Below are 16,956 nucleotides of genomic sequence, written 5' to 3' on the forward strand. Positions count from 1 at the left end.
TCCAAAAATTTATGTCTCATTCTGCATCTTAAGTCTATCATCTCTCAGGGAATTTCAAGGAAAGACCAGGGAAGCTATATTTAATGTGGTAGGTATGACCCAGTTTTCAACTGAAAATACATTTCAGAGGGGTCAGCAGTGATCTTGAAAGAGAAGAGGTTAGGACCAGAGTATGGATTTTGAACCAAAAAGTTTATTCTTCATTCTACAAATAATTAGTTTTGAAGTATTGGGTGGGGGAATCCACAGGTGATAAAAACTTTGCTTTCCCAAGATTAATCTGGACTGCCAAGACATAGTTTAGGTTGCAAGGAAGCCAACTAAAAAGGTATCCAGATAAGAATTAATTAGACTCTGAAATAGTATGGGGAAAGATTAATTAATCTGGAAAAGAAACCAATAATAAATTTTTTTTTCAGCACTTCCACCTCCTGTTTTGCCTCCATTCTGTCCTTTGTTTGCAAGTCTGGTTAATATTTTACAATCGGATGTTATGTTGTGTATCATGGGGACAATACTGCAGTGGGCCGTAGAACATAATGGATATGCTTGGTCAGAGTCCATGCTACAACGGGTAGGTTTGAAGTTATTTTTTAAAAATCTTGTTTTTTCTTTTTTTAAGTCAACAGTCACTAAATTATTGGCTTTTACAGATGTAAAGTAAAACAGCAAAAGAGGTTTTACACATGAAACCATAAATCTCTGATACATACAAGTTTTTTAGTATATATAAGTTCAACATATAAGTTGTCTTTATTTCTTTCTGACCTTCTTTTTCTCTTCTGTACATTTGAAAAAGTATTTCACTGACTCTTTTTTTTTGACCACCTGTTCGCTAGCTCCCCTCCTCCCAATCAAGACATTTTAATAAAAGTTTTTTATGCTTTTATTTTATTTATATTCATTTTATTTAGTGCCTGTTGTGTTTGAACAGAGAAAACTCAGAACAGTTGTTTTATAGTATGGATTTTTTAATGCTACCAGTATCACTTGTATGTCTCAAGAAAAATGACTTTGTGATAGATATTTTACTATCATCACATAAATGTGAAGTTTCTTCAATTTAGAGTTGTAGCCTCCATTGTAGGGCCTGTTTGGAAGGAAATATACAAAACAGAAAAATCACATCTTTATTCCTAAAAAAGGCAAAATAAAAATAAATATATGAAATATGTATATAGAATTTGAGAGAGCTAAGTTGGTTCAAGAATTTCGTATGGCTTTTGAATAAGACTTATGGAAGAATTTGAACTTCTATTTAAATTTAGATATTCAGATTGAATTAATAGACGGAAGGCCATGTCTTTAAACAGATGTTTAAGAAAATATTCAGTAAGTCTTTCTGGTGTTAGTTTTGACCTCTTTGAAAGGTGGGACTGGGTTCTGTGGACTGGGCTTAGATGACACCTGATTCCAGGCTCTGGTGAGTAATACCAGGTAACTAGTTAAGATTACAGATTGTAACAAGTGTATCAAATCCATAGTATAGGACCTTTGTCATGAAGTAAGTAGCATTGATAGCTATTTGAGAAGTGGTTTTTACATGGCAACTCCAACTGAAAAAATATGAATCATCTACTCTTTGCAAGGCACCTGTTAGGGGTATGAATACAGTGACAAAAAATGAATCGGTTCCTGCTTTCAAGGGGCTTGTAGTTTTAAATTTAGCTAAGAATTTACCATTGTATTTGTTTTTCTTTTCTTAAGAATTCCTTATTGGAAAAATTAGTTTTAAATTTCATTTGAAACCTAATCTATCTGTCTTTAAAATTTAGCATTTTTGCAGCTTACAATTTGGTCTTGCTTATAATAATTGAATTATCAGGTATTTTCTTCTTAAAATTTCTATTTTACTTTAGGTCTTACATTTGATTGGAATGGCCCTACAAGAGGAAAAACAGCATTTAGAAAATGTCAGTGAAGAGCCTGTAGTGACATTTACTTTCACCCAGAAGATATCAAGTATGTGTTAATTTTCATTATTAATTTTTTTGACCACATGTGATTTCATTGCTGTAGGGATCTCCTAGTGAGGTACTTCATTTACCAATGCAGATCAGCACCTTCTCTTCAGCCAACAATATTCTAGAATTGCCCAATACCTAGGAATAACTTGTGACTTGTGCATGGTCACATGACCAGGATTGGAGAGGTTAGGATGAATCAGGGAAAGAGGTCACAGCTTGGAATAAAAGCTAAATCTTCATTACTCCATGGGGACAGCTTATCCATTTTGCACCTCTTTGTGAAGATGAAGGCTGTACATCTTTTTAATCATCTATGTAATCTCTAGTAATCAATCATAAAGGTAGCTGAATATTCATTTGCTTACTAAGCATCATTGCATTCTGTACAATTACAAATCTAGATGTATTTCTTTAATATAAAAATTACTCATACATCCCTAGACACAGGAAAAACTGTTAGACTATAAACTCCTTGTGAAGAGAAATTGTTGTGTTTTTTTCTTTCTTTGTATTTTCAGTGCTTTAGCATAGTAGGCAATAAATAAATGTTTGATGATTGCCTGAAAGGCATGGATATAACATATAAAATATATATGTTTTAAGACCATTTTATCTTTCAAATCAAATATGTAATTTTAGGGCGCACCTTGTCAACTAGTGATGGTAATGGGAAGATAGGCACACTAATCTACTAGGCAATGGGGGTTAAGTGACTTGCCCAGGGTCATACAGCTAGGAAGTGTCTGAGGCCAGGTTTGAACTCAGGACCTCCCGTCTCTAGGCCTGGTTCTCAATCCACTGAGCCACCCAGCTGCTCCCACACTAATCTACTATTGATAAAGCTATAAATTAGTCCAACCATATTTAGAATTAATTATCCAAGAATAGTCACTGAGCTATTGATAGCCATTAACTCAGTGATCCCACTATAGAGTGTATATACCTAAGGAGGTCAAAGATAGGTCCTATGTAGTAAAAACTTATTCATGGCAGCACTTTTTTTGATAATGAAAAAACCCTGAAATATTAGTGTCTATCAATTGAGGAATAATTGAACATGTTTAGGCACGCTGATATATATTACTATTATATTATAGTATATTACTGAGGTTTAAGGAATGACAAATATGAGAAACAGATTCGAATGATACAGAGAAAAGAAAGCAGAACCATAACATTATTCGAAATGAGTACAATAATGCAAATGAAAACAGTGCTAAAAAAGCTTCTTCCAAGCACAGATGAAAATGCCAATTTTTGGCCCAGAATGATAAAACATTCCTCAAGAGAAGTGAGAGACTGAAGCATGGAATGTTAATATATACCGTTAGGAATGGAGTTTTGTGGGCTAGTTTTTCTTTACTTTTTTTCTTTGTTTCTTGGGAGGAAATTGTAGGAATATGCTGGGAAGGCGGTAGAATGCTAAAAAAAATTTTTTTCGACCAATAATTATTTAAGCTCCTACTATGTGCCTGACACCATCCTCCCAGTCTTTTAAGAGTCCTCCAGGCCTCTTTATTGTCTCTCATCTCCTATTGCCAAGACCTTTGTGGCATCTCTGATATATTTCCTTTTCTGTCACACTGCTATCACTTTAGCGCAGGCCTTCAGATGATGCTTATACCTGGACTCTTGTAATAGCCTGCTAGTGGGTCTGCCTGCCTCAGGTCTTTCCCCACTCCAGTCAAGCCTTTATTTGATCACTAAAGTGATTTTCCTAAAGCGCAGGTCCAATCATCTCAAACCCCTTCTCTCCCTACCCTCCCCACAATCTTTAAACTCCAATGGTTCCCCATTGCCTCCAGAATCATATACAGAATACTGTTTGGTATTGAAAGCCTTTCATAACCTAGTGCATATCTCCATTTCCAGTCTTCTTACACCTTACTTCCCACCTTGCATTTTTTTATTCAGTCTTGTTAGACCCCTCTCCCTAGAATCCTTTTCCTTCACTCTACCTGTAGTATCCTTTAAATATCAACTAAAATCCCATCTTTACTGGAAGCCTTTCATAACCCCTTCCCTTAGTTCTAGTGCCTTCCCTCTGTTTAATTATTTCCTATGTATCCTTCATAGAGTTTGCTTCTATATATACTTGTTTGTATGTTGTTTCCCCATTAGATTATAAACTCTTTGAGAGCAGGAATGATCTTTTGCCTCTTTTTGTATCCCTGGTGCTTAGCACAGTGCCTGGCACATTGTAGTCACTTAAAAAATATTTTATTAATTGACTGAAAGATAAATCAGCATATACAACATATACTTAGATTATAAATAGCAAATGAGAAATCCATCAGAAACATGTCACTGTCATGAAGGATGTCTTCTATAGGGTCCAAATAGATCTTCTTGTTTATAGATGATATTTCATTGATTAAAACTCCTGCACTCCTACTAAGATACTTTTTGATACATGTTAAATACATGATACATGTTGAAATTCCCAACTTCACATTCCCCCGTGACCTTAATTTAACTCCCATGAATACTCTTATTTCTTATTCAAATATAAACAGTGATGGTCTTGTCCTTGATCTTGCCATTGCCCACAAGTATTCTGCATTCATTTTCATGAACTCTGAAATTCCTTTATCTGATCATAATATTTCATCATTCTGTGTCTATTCTTCAAATCAATTTTGCCATCCTTCAGTACTTTGCTAGACCACAATTCCCCAATAGCAAAAACATAGTAAACCAGTACAACTCTGCATTAGTCTCAACTCTAAAATCCCTTACCCCCTTTTTGTATAGCCATTCTGATCAAACTCTCAACCTTGGACGATTCCCATCATCTACCTTCTCTTCTGCCACTTATATGTTCCTGAACAGAACTGTAAAAAGTTACAAAACCATACTGTACCCAGCATAAATTCATGTTATCTAATCTCACTATTGCAAGATAATCCTTCTCTTCCTAAAGAATTCTCTATTCAATTTCCCATAGCAACTTTTCCAAATAGATTCTTTCCTCCAGCCTCCCACAGCTCTTCCTCTGCCTTCCTTTCAAATCATAACCTTACCTCATAATTAAGCAAAAAAAAAGGTCAAATTTATCACAAACTATTTCTCTTCTCCTTATATCATATCTCTCTAACATCATCTCCCATTGGCTTTTCCTTCATGCACCTTTGATCTTAACTCCTCCATCAGATTGCCTCTTCTGTCATCCCCACTCTTTCATCTTCAATCTCTTCTTATCTACTAGTTCCTTCCCCGATGCTAGTAAATATGCCCATCTCTTCCAGCCTCTAAAACCCCTCACTAGATTCTATAATTCCCATAAGCTATCATCTTATATCTATCTCTCTTCCCCTTTTTAGCTAAACTCCTTAAAAGTTGGTGCCTTTACTTCCTCTCCTCTCATTCTCTTCTGTTATGTTTTAATTTTTACAGAGAGCAAACTGAGGCAGATTTCTGCATATAGTAACCTTTATTAGTAGGTACATGCTACTTGCCTCCATTTATGCCAAAGATTCCAAGAGGACAGTTCCCTTTTATAAGATTTGGGGATTGCAGAACAAAGAACAGAACAAGCTAGATGACACTATATGATTAGGAACAACATGATTAGTTACAAAGCTGAAGCACAGGAAACTACATAATTATTTAGAAGATTAATAATGAGGACTAGCAACAATGCCCCCTTCTTCTCTTGGAATCCAGGTGCAAGATAGTGGCCCAGAATTTGGGACAGCAAACTAGACATTCTTGAAGCATAGCTTGGTGGTTTAAAGATTTCACGCCCAACCCCCTTTCTTTCTCACACATTCCCCAAGGTTAGCAAAATTTCTTGAGATCAGTGATTATCAGGAGAGCTGGATTTTGAAACTTAACCCATTCTAGATTAGCTGAATTCTGAACTAAACTCAGAAATAAAGATCCATGACTTAACCAGTTACAGGACAAAATCAATTACTTGTATCCTAGTATTTAGTATGTGGTGCATAGTAAGTAAAATTTTAAATGTTTGCTAATTGATTGATGAATTAAACACTATAACTGGAGCCTTTTGAATTAATTCCATAGCCACTCCAAAGATTTTAGCCTAATTTTTCACACAGGAAAAAACCAAGTAGATGGAAAATGTCATACTATTATTTGCAGTTAAATATGCTGCCCATCAGACTAAGTACATTTTTTTTAAACAATCAACATAGTTGAATGTTGAACTTGTCTCAAGAGTTGATTAAGAAAAGTGGAGTTAATTATAAAACTGGGAAATTCACAGTGTTTTTTATGACCTGAAAACAAGAATCCATCTTTTCTAATAATGCCAGTATTCTTCCAATGATTGTAATGCAGGATTTATGCAAGATCTCTTGCATTTGCAAAATTACCCTAGGCAATCCTGTCAGTTAGGAGAATGAAACCTGACAGTTTGAGCTGGGACTATAAATACCCCTGCAGAACCAACCTGGGGGTTCTGATTTCCTTGACCTAACCCAGACACCCAGCTACCCCTGGACTTCCCTTGGGGACCCCAAGTTGAAGGAGGTGGATTGTGGGTAGGAAATTAGATTAGGTTAGCCTAGCAACAGGGACACCCCTAAACCAAATCATCAACCTCATCTGTGTAGCTGGTGGATCACTTAATATCAGGGCAGTGGAAATTATCCCTGTCTGAGGGGCTGGTTCCCTCAGCCTGATCTTACCTTCTAAGTCCATTGCCAACACTGGCCAGTCACCCTTAACAAAAGCTTCTCCAAACCCTAAACCCTCTTTCCTCAGTTTTCCCTCCTGTGTTTAAATAAACCCTTAACCTGAAACTGTGACCTTCTGTAGTTAATTATAACATCAACCAGGGCTAAGGGGCTGAGGAGAGGGAAGAATAGCAACCACTTAACTCCAAGGAAGTACTGGCCAGGCATCCATTTAATTCAGGAAGTGGGTGAGCTTCACTTCCTGTTGGTTACTGCTTTCACTCTATCAGGGAGGGTCTCCTCACTCTCCACCTTAAAGGAGCCTACAGACAGCAGGGAGACTGACTGGGCATCACAGCTCAGGCAACACATCCCTGGCAGTCCCAAATCACCAGCTACAGTAGTTACAAGCTCCCTGGCTAGATGACTTCACTGGTACCACCAGCTCCCCTATTATCAACCACATTACCCCTCATTACATGGTCCTTTATAGCTGAGACTTAAAGTTACAAGTCACACATAGGACCATGGAAAGACATTGTAAAGACTAAAAAATGGTTTGACTAAATTTATGAGTTAAAAAGAATTATTGTGGTTGCCATTTATAAAATTAACTCTTGAGTCACAAGGCTGATTACAGTAGCTTTATTACAACAAGGTAGAGATAGTAAAGGGGTAAATGTAGGAAGGAGGTAGAAAATATTGCCTAGCTAAATATCCTATAATTGCCAATCTCAAGAAATCCAGCTCAACTCCAACAAAGGCTCCCTCAGGTCCCAATCTCCAACCAGGAGTCCCAGTAGTCTCTTCAGCAAGAGTCTTACCAGTGCAGTATCAATCTCCAATGCAGAAGTCTAAGGCAGGGGAATTCCTCCAATGCAGAAGACCAAGGCAGAAGAATCCCTCCACGCAAAGACACCAATGCAGAAATCCTTCCTCAGCAAGAGCCACCAAGGCAATAGACCTTGGCTGGCTTTTCTAAGCAGTTTTCTCCACCCTCCGGTTTCTTCTTCCTTTCACTGTGGGCTGGTCTCAGGAACCAAAGTCCCTCAATTTGCCTAGCACTGGGGTGGGGGCGGGGGAAGGATGAGAAAGGGGGTGCAGTACTTGTGGTCTTTTGGGACTAAGTGTTAATGACTAAGTAAGTGTGAAATCTCATTGTTAGTGACTTACTAAGTGTTAAGTAGGGGTACTTCAAGTTCCTGATTGATTAACTTAAAATAGACAAAGAAAAAAAAAATTCCCTTTCACAACATATTGTTGTGTGATAGGTAGTAGCATATTACCAATGAAGAAAAACACAGGAGAAACTGTAAAAGATAATGTCAGAGGAATGTATACCCAGAAAAGAAGGTAGACAACTTATATTAAAAGGAATAGCCTATGTGTTCCTTTAGTACCCTTGCAATATAGGAAAGCCTACACTAGTTCAGTGGATAGACCTACAGGAAGACCTGAACATAATTGTTGCATAAAATGAAAGTATGTAAATAAATTTTGATTTCTGCCATTGGGGAAGAGCACCATACAGCTCCATTATTGATGCTATTATTACAATTAATAATATTGTAATGCCAGGCATAAAGGATATAATTGTAAACAACATTTATCAACTTTCCCCTTCTCTTTCTTAGGACCTGGTGATACTTCCAGCAATTCTCCTAGCATACTAGCTATGCTAGAAACACTACAGAATGCTCCCTACTTGGAAGTTCACAAAGACATGATAAGATGGATATTGAAGGTAAAATTTCCTACATTACTATTAGCATTTTTCATGGGTAGCATGTATGGCTTATGAATGACTGAAAAAAATTAAGCTTTTAACATGTGCTGAACACTATGCTGAGCACTGGGGATACAAATACAAAATATTTTGACAAAAGAATTAGGGGAAAGAAACATACTCTATTGAAAGAATGCTGGGCTTGAATACAGGAAAACCATAGGTTTGGGTTCCAACTCCAGTATGAATTTTTTCTGTCTCTTTTCATTTCATTTCTGTTTTCTTATCTTTTTTAATAGACTTTTAATGCCATTAAGAAGATAAGAGAGAGTTCTTCCACCAGTCCTGTGGCTGAAGCAGAAGGAACAATAATGGAAGAGGTATAAACTATGGTTGTTGATAGTATAGGCATAAGTGATACATTGAAGTATTAACTCTTTTTATTTTAAAATTTATTAAACCAGTAAATGGTATCTTTATTTTCCTTTCAACCACAGAAACATTTTTCACTTGCAATTCTGCTTATCATTTTCCCCTATAGCATTTCAGGTCACATGATCTTTTCTAGTATATTCAAATTTATGTGAACATGATTCAAATTGTCTTTTACTGGTTTTTTTTTTTTAATTAAAAAACCAAACAAATATTATGGGAGGAATTCTTTTTCAGATTAATTATTAAGTATTCACTCCTAAAATAGGAGGTAAGCTTATGAATTTAGAACCTTATTTGCAGGCACAGCTTGTACATGTGTGTCACTGATATGAAACCACTGCCCCTTTGTTGATTCATTTTCAAATTGTATTGAGAAGAAGATTTAAAACAAAAAATTAAGATTCTAGTGTATTTTCCCTACTTAAATAAAAGAAAACTACATTTTCTAAGATGTTTACCTTGTGGACTAGTTCCATTAAGAATAAGATTATAAAGATGACTGTTTGAAGTTTTTGTCTTCACGTACGTAGGTAGTGTAATTCCCCCCATCTAATAGTACCACTGTGTTCAACAACTCCATATAAAAAATACAACACTTTTGTATTTCCTTCAGTAACATTCTTATGGTACAAAAAGGTACATCTGGAAACTTTATGTGCTTGTTAGCTTTGCACAGATTCAGACCAGCCTATTGAAATCTCTTTAAATGAAGAGTTAGAATAAGAGAAGCCTGAGAAATCAGCATTTGCTTTTTGGCATTAGTGTAAATATACTTCTTTTCACCTTTAATATTTGTCTTTGATCTACTATCCTGCCTCTGTGTAAACATCACATTTCATTGGTACAGATATTATTTAACTGAATAATTTTTTCTTGAATTTTTTGTTGCCTTCATTGGTTCTTTGCTTTCTGGCTTGCTTCTTTGCTTTTTTTCTGCCAGTGCTTACTTGTACAAGAAGGAATGGTATTCTTCTCCTTCATATAATTATTATTATTATATTTCTCCTCCTCACTATCTTTACCTTCATCTTCATATATATAATTTTTTTAAATCACTTATGCTTTTCTTTCCACTCTGATAATTTAAAACAGGGAGAGACAAATCAAGGAAAGATTCACGGACCAACCAGACAGTTTTGCATTACTCACACAATTGTACTAGTTAGTTCTCCACAAAATATTTGATCCACATGACTTTTTTCTTTCATGCTCTTTAATTTTCTTTTTAAATTCTTCATCCAGTTTTTCAGTGGAACTGCCAAGTACTTTAAGAATCTCAGTGCTTACTCTCTGGATTTCTTCTCATCCCATCCAGTAGATACCAAAGCAGTTCCTGACCATATTGCTATTGATGACCTTTAAATTGCACTGCTTTTGTATAGACCTGAGAAAATATCTCTTTAAGTGTCACAATTCCCCTTTTGATTTCATACATCTCATTAAGAAATTGGCACATGGCTGAAGTAAAAGGACCTGGAGGCTCAAGGTTTTTTTTTCTAGAGGTTCTGTTAGGGACCAGTCAGGTGGTTCAATTTTCACTATTGTTCCAGAAATTTTTGCTTCTTTCAACAGTTCTCTTAGTACTATAGAGTCTGTGGCAAATTCTGTATAATTGCATTAAAGAAACATATGTTCCCCAAATTAGAATCCTTTCAAAGTCAGTTGAGTAGTAGAATCCAGTGTCATGGTTTCCTTTTTCTCTCCTATTCATTTTTGCTGGGTTTTTTCCCGATTTTTTATTTTCAATTTCAGTTTTCCCTTGATCTTTTGATGCTGATCTTGAAGTTTTAACATAAATTTGTTTTCTAATATAGTCCACAAGTTGACCCAATTGACTTGAGCTGCTCTATATTGGACCTCCTAATCACAACAAGTAATACCACACACTCCAGTTGTAAAAGCTAAACACCAGTCAATGGGGTTCTGATCTTGGTGTGGCATAAAGCTTCAAAACATGCTACTCTTGAGAATCTCTACCACAACCCTGATGGCCACATTTAGGACACAGTCAGATTGAAGGATTTTCTTCATTCTCCCCTTCTGGTTTATTGTTCGTCCTGTTGTCAGTCTTGCTTTCTTGGCAAACGTTCCATTGCACATTCATCCAAGACTTTTTCAAACCACTTTTGTTCTAATCCTTTTCAAATATGTCTGCACAGAAGTTCTAAAAGTTCAGAATCATCATCAGCCTGTACAGTTTTTTCCTTTGTACATTTCTTTACCATGTTAGCACTCTGCAGATTACCTAGTAATGTATAAAGAATCTCCTACAGACACTGCTCTCATAGCTTCCTCTGTAAGGAGTCCACGATTATCCTTGGGCCCTACCTCTTCTAAGGGACAACTAGTATTCTTAAATGAAATTTTGAGCCTCATCTTGAATTACTGATAACCAGCTACCCGTTTAAATGTCAAGAAATTGACTGCTATATTTTATTTTTGAAAATTGATTTGTACTTGATTTGCCATTTGGCTTTTACAATCTTATATTTTAGGCTAATGCTACAACTAAAAAACCTTTGCTCAAATAAGGAAGATATGGACAGTACAGAATTAAATCTAATCATTATGCTTCTAAAATGCCTAATTGAATTTCATTTCAGAACTCAAAGGATAAAGATAAAGCTGAGAGGAAGAGAAAAGCTGAAATAGCCAGGCTTCGGAGAGAGAAAATCATGGCTCAAATGTCTGAAATGCAAAGACATTTCATAGACGAAAACAAAGAACTCTTTCAGCAAACATTAGAACTAGATGCTTCCACATCCACCATTCTTGATAACAGGTAAAGAAATATTTCTAGCCTTTTGTGGAGATGAGTTGATGGCAGCTCATCTATAACATATATTATAGAGTTGAATTACTTGCCTCTGCCCACACACAGTAAGATCATATGTATCAGAGGTGTAAGGGGCAAAAGGGGGGTTTTGGTTGAATATATTAAAAGGTTAGGTCGGCAGGGAATTGAATAATTATCAATTCCCAATTAAAGAATAACCTCAAGTCAAAATGACTTTTATGGAAGTTTATTTACAAATGAGAAGAGAGAGAGAGAAAGTAAAAAATTTAGAGAGAGGATAAGGTAAGATAATTAACCTGACAAACTAAATAATTCGCTTAGGTCCCTGGTTTAACCCAAGCAGATCTAACTAATCCTTAACTGGAAAAAGGACAAGCCTTGAGCCGAGGGCCGAGGCCCAAAGGCCCCAGAGGCCTATGAAGCAAAAGCTTCAGTCACAGAGTCTGTTTTGAAAGGGAAGTTCCTTAAGAGAAGTTCAGGAAGATTCAATCTTTATACTTACCATGTGGAATTCCAAAGAAAAGATTTTAAAACAGTCTCACCAAGATCTCAAGAGTCCCAGGTCCAGGTCATGAACCAGTAACCCTCCTTTGGGTCCCATTCACAAACCACCAGAGAGCCCTCAGCTCACTGAACTCTCTTTTTAAAGGGGCCTCTTTTGTACAATCACAACAGATGCTTTTCTAGGACTGCCCAGGAGGCAGTCAATAAATTCTGATTTGTCACTCACTCTGCCACATGTGGGTCACAGACCTCCCAACTTGTGAGTTAAGTGGAGATGTTTTCACCTTTGTGATTAAATCTAAAGATGAGCAGGATAGATTTAATCTCATTATCACAGAGGCAAGGCCTGAACCCAGAGCTTCTTGATTTCATGTCCAGCTCTTTCTCAGCTGTGCTATGCCCTCTCATCTCTAGACTAAGATAATTTAAATATTTCATCTTAGTATTTTAATTGATCATTCGAAAAACTTAGATTTGATTAGTTTATATTTATATATATACATATATATATTTTTTTTTAAACCCTTACCTTCCATCTTAGAATCAATACTGAATATTGGTTCTAAGGCAGAAGAGTGATAAGGGCTAGGCAGTGGGGGTTAAGTGACTTGCCCAGGGTCACATAGCTAGGAAGTGTCTAAGGTCAAATTTGAATCCAGGACCTCCCATCTCTGGGTCTGATTCTCAATCCACTGAGCCACCCAGATGCCCCCCCAAAATAAATTTTTATATAAATTCTTTCCTCCTGCTTATTGCTCTCAATTCAAAATATTTGCTATCTTGGTCTAGACATTCTTAGTATAGATTCATGACATGCCTAATCCATACTCCCATCTAGGAATTTGTTGTAAAGATGACCAAAGAGCATATTAGAAGGAATTTTTTGAAGCTTAAATTATATTCCATGCCTAACTTCAATTCTAACACAGAAAAAAAAGTTTCCTACTTTTATCCAAAGTCTCCCTATAGGACTTTAAGAAAACTTTGCTGCTGGAAATAGTATAATGACAGTTTTAAGATGTAGTCTTAAGCCAAGTTGTAAATCATGTAAAGAACAGATGAAATGGACTGCTGAGTAGCTCTGAACTACCTATAGTTAAAGTAATATTCTATTTCCTATTTTTTAACTTATATGGAAATTTACAAAATTTGAGGGTTTAAAGAAACAACAGGCTTTTAATTTTCTGACACCAGGAAACAGAGTCTTACAGGAGAAACATGGCTGTGTAGGACTAAAGGATAGGAAAAAAATATATAGAATATAGAGGGGAAATTGATTCAGGCAATTATTTAGGGTGAATAATAGTTGATAAAATTCTCAGGTTTCTCATAAGATTTAAGCATACTTTGAATCTTAAGTTCATGTTGATAGAAGAGTTTTAGAATGTTTTCCTCTTCTTAAAATCTTAGAAATTTTGATTTGTTAACAAGTAGTTTGTGAATAGGTGTTTGGATATGTTTCAAGTTCAAATACATTTACTTAAATATCAAGTAGCACAACTGCGGTCATTATTGGGTATTATCATTAACCAGAATGTTTTAGGGTCATTCATTACAATGTAATTTGTAATTAGCCATATATTCACAACTTTCTTTTTATTTTAGTCCTATGATTTCAGATACTCCCCTCATAGCCTTGGGCCCAGAACAAACTCAAGTCACCGAACAGAGGCAAATTGTTACTTGTATTTTGTGTCAAGAGGAACAGGAGGTTAAAGTTGACAACAAAGCTATGGTACTAGCAGCATTTGTTCAGCGGTCAACTGTGTTGTCAAAAAATAGAAATAAATTTATTCAGGATCCAGGTATGTCACTTCAGTCCTAGCCATAATCTTATTCAGTATTTGACAGTGGTTTGCTTTGTTGCTTATTAACCTTTTTCATTGTATAATATTTATAAACTTCTAATTTTTCTATTATCTTTATTTAAACATTTTAAAACATTTTTTTATTTAGAATATTTTTCCATGGTTACATGATTCATGATTTTCTCCCCTCCCAGAGCTGACAATCAATTCCACTGGGTTATACATATATCATTGTTCAAAACCTATTTCCATGTTATTCTTATTTGCAGTAAAGTAATCTTTTAACATTAAAGCCTAATCCTATCCCTCTTAAATTACGTGATCAATCATGTTTTTCTTCTGTGTTTCTGTTCCCACAGTTCTTTCTCTGTATAAGGAATTAAAATTAAGGGTTTGACTAAATATATGAGAATTCTAAGATAATACTGTGGTCACAAATTTAAAAATATTATAGCTCAAATCACATTGACTTTCAGTATCTTTATTTACAAAGAGGTGGAAAAAGTGAAAGTAGAGAAATGTAAAAGAGGGTAGAGTAAGAAGTCTAAGACTATCACCCTAAATGTTGCTCCAGTCCCTGGCTCAACCCACACAGGGTTCATTAACCCCTCAGCTGGAGGACTCAGTGGTGAATTAAACAAGAGTTCAATCCACAGGCCTCCTCTAAAAAGGGGAGGCCTCTCCAGAACTAATCTCTCCAGAAGCCAGGAAAGGAGGGTCAGCTTCTCACTCACCCAAGTGAAGCTCCAAAGGAAAAGATCCAGGAGCAGTTTTACCAGAAGCCGTCCAAGAACGAAAGTCCCAAGTCGTAGCTCCAAGCCATAGACTCAGTCCAAGATCCTCCAAGCCCAAGATTCAGGCCAAAGACCTGCTTAGACGGGAAGTTCAGGTCTTTTATAGTCCTTTTTCCACACCATTTCCTATCCCTTCCTCCATTTTATGGGAGCCAATTGCAGTCTTTAAACTTGCTTAGCACTGCCCAGTGGGTGGTCAGTTGCTTTTGGAGTTGACACTCACTTTTAGCAAGTGGCTTGTGGACCTCCCCTACTTAGTATTAAGTAGGGGTGTTTTCAGTTTTTGTGGATTAATTTAAAAATAGGCAAAGGGAGAGTTAATCCTATCTTAACATCTGGATGTAGATAGCATTCTTTCTCATAAGTTCCCCTGGATTGTCCTAGATCATTGCATTGCTCCTAGTAGAAAAGTCTATTACATTCACTTGGGCCATTATATATCAGTCTCTGTGTATAATGTTCTCCAGGTTCTGCTCCTTTCACTCTGCATCAATTCCTAGAGGTTGTTCCAGTTCACATGGAATTCCTCCAGTTCATTATTCCTTTCAGCACAATAATATTCCATCACCATCAGATACCACAATTTGTTCAGCCATTCCCCAATTGATGGACACTCCATCATTTTCCAGTTTTTTTCCACTACAAAGAACGTGGCTATGTCTCCTTCCTCCATAACTCTTCTTCAACGTCTTAGAAAAAGCAGTATTATCTTGTTGCCATCACTTTTCAATCCCTTGCAATCTGACCTCCAGCCTTTTCACAGAATTGAAGCTATTCTCTGCACAAACGCCAATGATCTTTTTTTTTTTAACATTTATTAATATTCATTTTTTAGAAAAGTTAACATGGTTACATGATTCATGCTCCTACTTTTCCCTTCACCCCTCGCCCTCCCCCCACCCTTGGCTGATGCGCATTTCCACTAGTTTTAACATGTCATTGATCAAGACCTATTTCCAAATTGTTGATCATTGCATTGGTGTGGTAGTTTCAAGTCTACATCCCCAATCATGTCTGCCTCAACCCATGTGTTCAAGCAGCTGCTTTTCTTCTGTGTTTCCACTCCTGCAGTTCTTCCTCTGAATGTGGGTAGCGTTCTTTTCCATAAATCCCTCAGAATTATCCTGGATCATTGCATTGCTGCTAGTAGAGAAGTCCATTAATTCTATTTTACCACAGTGTATTGGTCTCTGTGTACAATGTTCTTCTGGCTCTGCTGCTTTCGCTCTGCATCAATTCCTGGGGGTCATTTCAGTTCACATGGAATTCCTCCAGTTCATTATTCTTTTCAGCACAATAATATTCCATCACCATCAGATACCACAATTTGTTCAGCCATTCCCTAATTGATGGACACTCCATCATTTTCCAGTTTTTTTCCACTACAAAGAACGTGGCTATGTCTCCTTCCTCCATAACTCTTCTTCAAAGTCTTAGAAAAAGCAGTATAATCTTGTTAACATCACTTTTCAATCCCTTGCAATCTGACCTCCAGCCTTATACAGAATTGAAGCTATTCTCTGCACAAACGCCAGTGATCTTTTAATTGCCAAAACTAATGGTCTTTTCTTAGTCCTGTTGGACAATTTAAATGGATATCCTGTAGGCATCTCAAACTCATTTTTCCAAGTAGAAAATTCATTGTCTTCCCCCCACACCCTCTTCCAAATAGCCCTATTTCTATCAAGGGTACCATTGCCCTCCCAACCTTAAAATCATCTTGACTTCTTACTTTCCTTCATCTCACATAGCTAATCAGTTTCCATATCTTGTTTCTTCCTCCCCAATATCTATCAGTTCTGTTCCTTTGTTCTACTCAGCAGCCATCACTCTAATCCAGGCCCTTATTACCTCTTGCCCTGGAGTATCAAATAGTCTTCTTATTATTCTCTTGCCATGAATGTCTCTGTCTTCCAACTCATTGTCCACAACACTACCAGACTGATATTCCTGAAGCACAAGCCTGACCATATCACTACTCTGCTCAGTAAATATTAGTGTCCCCTCTTACCTCTAGGATCAAATACAAATTCCTCTATTTGACATGTAAATTCCTTCACAACATGGCGCCAACCTACCTTTCCAGCCTTAGAGAGAGAGAGTGTGTATGTGGGAATGTGTGTATTTTTTTTTTAACTCTTGCCTTCTGTCATAGAATTAACACTAAGTATTGGTTCCAAGGCAGAAGAGCATTAAGGGCTAAGCAATTGAGGTTAATTGACTTGCCCACAGACACAAAACTAGAAAGTGCCTGAGACTGGATTTGAACCCGAGACCTCCCA

At 36.5% G+C, this 16,956-nt stretch overlaps 1 protein-coding gene and 1 pseudogene across 2 annotated transcripts in view; one reads left to right on the forward strand and one right to left on the reverse strand.

Moving 5' to 3' along the window:
• Window positions 1-16,956, forward strand: part of UBR2 (ubiquitin protein ligase E3 component n-recognin 2) — a 154,009-nt gene that overhangs the window by 106,321 nt on the left and 30,732 nt on the right. For both annotated transcript variants that reach the window (XM_044674615.1, XM_044674614.1), the window contains exons 25-30: window positions 420-574; window positions 1,860-1,962; window positions 8,245-8,354; window positions 8,636-8,716; window positions 11,375-11,553; window positions 13,678-13,877. In XM_044674615.1, coding sequence (XP_044530550.1) covers window positions 420-574; window positions 1,860-1,962; window positions 8,245-8,354; window positions 8,636-8,716; window positions 11,375-11,553; window positions 13,678-13,877 — 828 coding nt within the window. The remainder of the gene's footprint in view (window positions 1-419; window positions 575-1,859; window positions 1,963-8,244; window positions 8,355-8,635; window positions 8,717-11,374; window positions 11,554-13,677; window positions 13,878-16,956) is intronic.
• Window positions 9,007-10,996, reverse strand: LOC123245646 (annotated as a pseudogene).

The sequence above is a fragment of the Gracilinanus agilis genome, chromosome 4 (assembly GCF_016433145.1).
Source record: "Gracilinanus agilis isolate LMUSP501 chromosome 4, AgileGrace, whole genome shotgun sequence".
In the NCBI taxonomy this organism is placed as follows: domain Eukaryota; kingdom Metazoa; phylum Chordata; class Mammalia; order Didelphimorphia; family Didelphidae; genus Gracilinanus; species Gracilinanus agilis.